The sequence below is a fragment of the Gavialis gangeticus genome, unplaced genomic scaffold (genome assembly GCF_001723915.1).
Source record: "Gavialis gangeticus isolate Ggan-Ray unplaced genomic scaffold, GavGan_comp1, whole genome shotgun sequence".
Classification (NCBI taxonomy): Eukaryota; Metazoa; Chordata; order Crocodylia; family Gavialidae; genus Gavialis; species Gavialis gangeticus.
The window spans coordinates 136087650-136095416 of record NW_017729022.1 but is presented as its reverse complement, the minus strand read 5'-3'; the positions used below and the strand labels follow the sequence as shown (position 1 = coordinate 136095416).

The window sequence follows — 7767 nt, the reverse complement described above, 5'->3', positions numbered from 1 at the left end:
CCCCCCCCCCCCAAAAATCTTACAAAATGCATAAGGATTTTCAGCCTATTCCATAGTTAAAATAAACTTCCTTTTAAAAGAACATTAAGGTTGTACATTGAAGCTCTGGTTTATCAGAAAATGACAAAATTAAGGTTGCCTGCTCATCCCTCATTCTCTCCCCACACTTGTGCATCTGAGTTACAGTTCAGTCATCTGTAAAATAATGCCATACCATTTTGTGGCAGGCTCCCTACCTCATTCAGTGAGCAAGATGGATGGTGCCCAATGGAAATGGCAGCTGCTCCACATTTCCTTTTATCTTCCTTACACAGTGTGCAGCTCCCTGCCTCATTTACTCCCAAACATCCAAAGACTAGACTGAATTTGGACTCTCTTCTTTCCTTGTAGGCTTTATCATAGCACTCTCTGCAGCTTACAGTAATGTGTTTTATCCTTACACCATCACTATGAGGTGGCAAATTATTACCATTCCCATGATACTGAAGGTAAACACAGAGATCAAAGGGACTGCCCAAGGTTCCAGACGGGATCTCCAGCAAAGCTGGGAATTCAACCTAGATCCCTTGAGACCCACTGTGTTGCCATAACCACAAAACCAGTTCCCCTTCCAGATAACTGCCATCTTTACTAGATTCTGGGCATTCTTTGGACCACAGGCTAATTCCATAACAGTTATGAGCTAAGGAGATAAATCCACAAGTGAGTTGTGAGGGTATGTCCAGGTAATTGTTCCCCACCATATGAAGAAATAAAATCAATGGGACATTATGTTTTTTAAGCTTTTTGGGCCTGGGCAGACAAAGCCTTGGCTAGGATGATATAACTGGATCTAGTCCTGCCTTGAGCAGGTGGTTGGACTAGATGACCTCCTGAGGTCCCTTCCAACCCTCATTTTCTGTGATTCTAAAATACATCATAGCATGGGCAGGAGAAGGTGGGGACATTACGCTTCTGATGCCTCAGCCCCTGCTCTTCACCCTGCTAGTCATAACCCTATGCTACTCCTCAGCATAGATCATTGGCTGCACGTCCTCCACAGCCCACACACACAGTCAGGCTCTGTTTATGATGCACTCAGAGGTGTGAATTCAGAACAAGTAAGAAAGCTGGTGCTGGCTCTAATCTACCTAGTGAGTATAACAATTGCAGTGAATACACAGCCACACTGTCCTCAGAGCAAAGCAGAGCAAAGGTATCCCTAGCAGGCGTGTACAGCCCACGCTGAATCCCTTGCCAATGCATCTTCATGGCTCGTGTTATCTACCCTAGCTGGATTAAAACAAGCCTAGGTATCAGAATTGCAGCGTAGGCAATTCCATTGTCTCAGACCAGGGGAAGCAGTCCTTAAAGGAGCCTCTGGGGTTCTGGCTGCTTCCCTGGACACCTTTGCTGATCAGAAAGAGCCAGCACTGTCTGCTGGCTGCTCAGCTATGATACAGTGGAACTGAGTACTCAGATGAATTGCACCTTCTGATCTTCAACTCATCATAACCAGTTTTCATTTGCTTGACCAACAAAAGACATGCTTAAGGACTTTCCAAATTTGGAAAGGCTATTAAATGCATAAAACTGTGGAAGTATCTGATGGGTTTGTCAACACCTAATAGAGCTCATTTTGGGAAAAGAGCCATGCTGAATGCCATGGAGCAAATCTGAACTTCATTTGTTATATGTCCAAAGTCCCCATTGAAGCTATGCCATTCTCCCCCCAGCCCTTGATACATATATCTTACCTTCACTGAAGGCAAAATCATTAGTGATGTCAAAAGGCTGAATTTGGACCTCTGACAGCAAGAAGTCTATGGATTTCTGGTGATCACTCAAGTACAGGTGGATAGTCTGCTGAGCCTGGCATACGTAGGACTTCCCTGCTGGGGTGACTAAGGCAGAAAGTTGGTGCGAGTTGGCTGTGTGCTTCCCAGCTGTTGACACAACACAAACAGCAGTGGAACAGTCAGACCTGGGAATCTGGCATTTTGCAGCGCTGATCATAAATCTAGCCTCATTCAAATATGCCTGGATTATAGGTTGGTGTTCACTTTCTCATCTGTTTTATTCAAACAGTAGCAGTTCTTGGGGCTGCACTGTACCTTGGAACAGCACTTTATTATGAAAATTGTGTAGAGCCAGGAAAAGTTCTGGGTGCCATTGTGGGAACTCTCTGGTGAGCAAACTGAGTACAGCATTACATCAACCATTACAAGGTCAGAACCCATGCTTTATTGGGTTGACAACCATAGAGGGACAACTGAGATATGATTTCTTGTTCTCCCTATTAAGTGATGTTCAGGGATCCTGGTTTTCTCTAATTTAAAAAAATCCCCAATGTTTGGACTTAAAAAAAGGAACCCACTATCCACATTTTTCCATGATCAAAATTTGTGTGTGTGTGTGTGTGTGTGTGTGTGTGTATTAGTGGTGTTTCATTTTAATCACAGAAAAATATGGATTTTGGGGTTACTTTTTTAATTCAAATATTGGGGATTTTTTTTATCAGAGAAAACCAGGATTTCTGGTGATGTTGGCAGTGCTGATGCATTGGCTTTTGTATAAAGCCCACTGAAGTCAATGACTGACCTCCATGAGCTTTGGATCAGGCCTATCCCTTGCACTCAGATAGCAGTGAGGGAGGCTGGAAAGATTAGCCTCTGTATTTGGATAAAACTAAAAGACACAACTTGAGATACTCAACATTGGGTAAAAACTACCTCTAATGCATTTCTTTGCAATAAAATATGAACATTGTCCAAATACAAATTATAAAGCAGAATTTTCTCATTAAGTCAAACATATTTGCAAAAGCAAAGACTGTGCATGATCAGCAGCATGGAATGATGAATAACTTCTGCTTCCTGATCATCTTCTGCCCTTGTGTTCATTGTTAGGTTTCACATAGCAGGAAAACAGCAGTTCACATTTGCTCAGCATGTGAGGGTTAATGTGTGTGTGCAGAAGCATGGAGTGGAGGCATGCAAAATAGTCACCATAGGGTGCAAAACTACTCCCAAGGTTGTGGGTGGTATGTCACAAACACAGCTGTGAGAGGCACACCAAGACCCTTTTAATGTAATGACTAAATGTAAAAAAGCACCAGTTCTCAAGCCAAAAGGACTCATTTATGAGCAGAAATGGGAAAGAAGAAATTGGGTTGTTTTCTCATGAGAATATTCTGGGAAATGTCATGGCTTTCCGGAAATCTGCCTAACAGCCATCAAGCCCCAGGAGTGAGGTAGGGGACAAACCTTTGGAAAAATAATGCCCCATCCTGTCAGAAATGCAGTAGTGTTACTCACAAGCCTAAAAGTTAAGTATGTAAAGGAGTTAAAGCCTTGCATGGTAAACAATTGCATGTGTGTTCCTGCAAAACAAAAATGGTGCATTACACACCATTCCAGCTCAAGGGCTTGTGTCATAAACCCACCATTTACAGGCACACTGTCTGCATCAACAGAAGAGAAGCATTGCAAAGTAGCCCCTTGAGGGGAAAAAAATCCACAAAAGATGTGAAGATTACAATTATTTTAGAATCTAAATGAAAAGGTGTTACAGCTGGGGTTTGGTGCTTGGAAAAAAAATCTATTACCAGAGGATAAAATGATAAATAGAAAACAGAACTGGATATAAAAGATCTAAAATATTCACAGGTAGCAGTAGTTATTAGTACAGGGGGAAAAAAAGAATTCCTCTGCATTTCAGATTATTAAGAAAATGGTGCAGAAACTCCCCCGATAACATCTCACTGAGATGTTCATTGGACAAGAACAATAGGGAAAATGAGGGGGCAGAAAAAAAGATGCATCAAACTGCATTAGAAAAGAGGAAGATGAAACACATAACAATGAAGTGGAAGGAGATTAAAAACTGTGGGTGGGTAGGTGGGTGTGTTAGAAAGGTAATAGCAATGCTTCGCTTCTGATCCAAAATCAGGAAAGCAGAAAAACAGGCAAACCCTGGTTCTCAGTAAAGGGATTAAACCAAATCTTTTAAATAAACCTCACACAGAGCCTAAGGAAATTAAGGCAAAAATAAAATGAAATAAAATGCCACTCAGGAATAAGGATATGCTACATATTACCCAGCCATACTCAGGAAAGAAGCACCTTCTGTAAGGCAAGCTGTAGCTTTACTAATGGATGGAGTGGGTAATGGGCGATGAAGCCCACAGAGTGACTCAGGCTCGAGACATCCTACTGATGGGGCACGTGGCTGGATTCATGCAGAAGGAAGGGGAAGGTAAGTAAGTGTAGGGGACAAGACCTGAGCTTAGCAGAGCAAGGGGGCAGAATTCTCTGTGCACTGGGGATGGCAGGGGACTTAAACAACAGAATTAAATGTTTATAAAAGGAATCCAAGGAGGCAATTGTCTTGCCTATGGAAAATGTGCCCATTTCCCTAGTTTTATCTACAGGTCTGGATGCATTTCACAGGCGTGGCCAGTGCCAGTGTGCTAGGAAGAACCACCTATATTCCTAGCAGTAGTTTCAATGACAGGATTTAGAAAAAAAAAATCAATTGGATTTTAATAACTAATTTCCTGGAGCTCCTCAGATGGCCCAGTGTTTCCCATTTTCTCTAGAGTAGGTGACAAATCCCAATTACACACTGCATCAACTTATTCTAGGTTAACCTCCCCAGGAACTGTGAAGAAAAAGCCCAGTACTGCACTCTCTCTGGCACTTACGAGTGACAGCTTCTTTGAAGTAGGTTTTCTCGCTGGTGTCATACACGAACTGGACCTTGTTCATTTTCCACAGAACCTCCTGCCCTCTGCTAGTGTTGTGTCCTTCCTGCCAAGACAGAGTGGGTGGGGGGGAAATAAAGAGTAGTTATTTCAACAAATGAGCTTTTCAGGCAGTCACATGAACACCTCATTGGTGTGGAATGAGGTCTGTGCCTTGAGTGCTTGATTGTACACCTGCCATGCTGGGGTTGGCTTCTTGCCTCTTATGCATAGATTCATAGACTGTAAGGGGCTGGAAGGGACCTCAGAAGATCATTGGGTCCAGCCCCCTGCACCAAGCAGCTAAGATAACTTGGGAGTCAGGTGACCCCAGCAAAATGACCATCCAGTCTCCTCTTGTAAATTTCCAGGGTAGGTGATTGCACCACCTCTGGGGGGAGCTTATTCCACAGTCTGGACACCCTAGTTGTGAAGCAGTTTTTCCTAAAGTTGAGCCTGAATTGATTGCATATGGGTTTCCTGGTTGTTTCCCCCTCACCTCCCTGTCAAAAAGTACAGCCTTGTTTTGCTGAAATATGATCTTATTGGTTCATTATATGTATCTGTAATCATACCTAAAATCAAATCATATCATGCAATCATAGCTATAAGTGTACATATATATAATCAATTCATACCATATAATCAAACCATATAATGTGATAATAGCTATAAGCACATTTCTATAATCAAATCATATCATGTAATTGTATCCATAAGCACATATCAATAATAAAATTGAATCATATAATCATATTTATAACCACATATTTATAATTAAAAAGTGGGGGAAAAGGGGGATTGGACAACTTCTCGGAGGAAAGGGGCTATTGAGGATAGGCATTAGGGATATAGCCTCTGAGTTAGAATTTCCTAAATCTTAAATGCTGGAGGCTGCAAATGAGAGAGGAATAGTGACCAAAAAACCCTGGTCATACCTAGGTCACTCCCTCATTCAGCATCCACTCTCTGCCACTGTGCGACACAAGAGATTGGGCAAGATGGACCTAAGGTCTGACCCAGTATATGGCAGCTCATATATATATATATATGTGTGTGTATATATATATCTATGTGTGTGTGTATTTATTTATTGACAGAGAATGACCAATCCATGAGATGCGTGGCTCTATGTGTGTGTGTGCATGTGTGTGTGTGATATCTGTGCTATTTATGTGATATCTGAGATATAGCTGTCTGTATAGGTGTGTGTGTGTATGAATGTATATTATTTTTCTGTAAAGAAAGAGCCCATAAGCCCTCTACAATCATGGGTGAATTACCTTTATGAATGAAAGCCGGAGGGTGTAGGCTTTTTCCAGCCAAGAGAGCTCCAGTTCCGATTCATTGGTGCCACATTTGCCTTTTATTTCTGCTCCCCGGGAAAGTGGGATATCAGCTTGTTCAGTTATCACCTGCATGCCCAAGCAGCACAAGGCACAGGCTCAAAGGAGGAAATCTGCATTAACCACAGCAGTATAGATCCAGGTGCAGGGGATGGGAGAGCTTCCATTTCAGCTAATGCATCCTTCCCACTAGTAGCATTCAAAGGGCCAGAACCTATGGTGTCCCAGATTTGAAAGTGGTGAGGTTTCCCCTAGGGCTATCTGCTTTGCACTGCTCTAGTTGCATGTGCAAGTATTCGTCCTGCTCTTAACTTTCTAGCACCCCATTCCTTTGGCTCTCAGCAGCTGTTGCAGAGTAAGTTTCTGCAGGACCAGTGAAGGCTCCTGCAAAAACCTACTCCCTTTTCCAGTGGTGCTCAAAGGTTTTGCAAAGGACTGCCTGTCATTGCCGTGGCCTAGCCAGAAGGCAGATAATAGAATCATAGAAAAAGTGAATTGGAAGGGACCTCAGGAGGTCATCTAGTCCAGCCCCCTGTTCCAAGCAGAACCAAGTCCAACTATCTCATCCCAGCCAGGGCTTTGTCTAGTCAGGTCTTAAAAACCTCCAAGGATGCAGATTCCACAACCTTTGTGGGTAACCTGTTCCAGTGCTTTACTACCGTCCTAGTGAGGAAGTTTTCCCCAATATCTAACCTAAACTTCCCCTGCTCCAACTTGAGCCCATTGCTCCTTATTCTGTCATCGGCCACCACGGACAACAACAGCTCCATCCCCTTTGCAGCTACCCTTCAGGGAGTTGTAGGCTGCAACCACGAAGACCCAAGAGTGTGGAGATGGGCGATGCCACCCAGAACCCTGCCCTTGCTCGAACCCCCTTCCAAGGGGAGAGGGGGGCCTTACATCCACGTAGTTGACGTCCCTCACGTAGTAGGGGACGAGGAATTTGGCGGCGAACTCGGCCACGAGGCACGCCTTGCCGTTCTCCTTCACGGCGAAGATGTCCTTCTCGGGGTTGGGGGAGAGGCCCGAGAGGTTTTCCACCTCTTGCTCCGCCACGACCCGGGCGGCTGCTTCTGCGGGACAGAACACACGCGCGCGCGCGCTCGTGGGCAAGCGGGAGCCCTGCCCGAGACTCCGGCTCCCCGGGCAGCCCCGCTCCCACCCCAGCTCCAGCCCTCTCCTGGCAGCAGGGGAAGCCCCTGCAGGAGGACGGCTCGGTACTTACGCAGAAGCAAGAGCAGTCCCGGGACGGCGGCTCGGTGCCTCCCCTCCATGCTCCCGTGCCCGGAGCGCGGCGGAGCCGAGGTGCTGCGGGGGGAGCGAGCGCCGGGCTCTGTGCAGGCGGGGGGCGGCTGCGGAGCGGGGACCGGGAGCTGTCCGAGGTACCCGGGGCTGGGGCAGGCGGGGGGAGGCGCTGCCCGGCGGCAGGAGGGAGCTGTCAGAGGTACCGGACTGGGGGCAGGCGGAGGCGCTGGGCGGGGGAGCTGTCCAAGGTACCGGGCTGGGGGGCAGGCGGCGGGAGGGTGTTGCGGGGAGGGGAGGGGGAGCAGCCCGGGTTACCCGGGCTGGAGGGCCAGTAAAGGCAGGGGTGCGGAGCTGTCCACGGTACCCCCGGGACTGGGGGGCAGGCGGGGCAGGGACGGGGAGCTGTCCGGGTTACCCCGGCTGGGGGCGGGGGGGCGGAGGGGGGGCTGTCCG

At 46.3% G+C, this 7767-nt stretch overlaps 1 protein-coding gene across 1 annotated transcript in view; it reads right to left on the bottom strand.

The window, feature by feature from the left end:
• Positions 1-7411, bottom strand: part of LAMP5 (lysosomal associated membrane protein family member 5) — a 25828-nt gene extending 18417 nt beyond the window's left edge. The window contains exons 1-5 of the mRNA XM_019516225.1: positions 7295-7411; positions 6970-7142; positions 6007-6138; positions 4685-4790; positions 1737-1925 (exon numbers count right to left, since the gene is read on the bottom strand). Of these exons, the coding sequence (XP_019371770.1) occupies positions 1737-1925; positions 4685-4790; positions 6007-6138; positions 6970-7142; positions 7295-7343 (649 nt within the window). The 5' untranslated portion in view covers positions 7344-7411. The remainder of the gene's footprint in view (positions 1-1736; positions 1926-4684; positions 4791-6006; positions 6139-6969; positions 7143-7294) is intronic.
• Between the last annotated feature and the right edge of the window lie 356 nt (positions 7412-7767).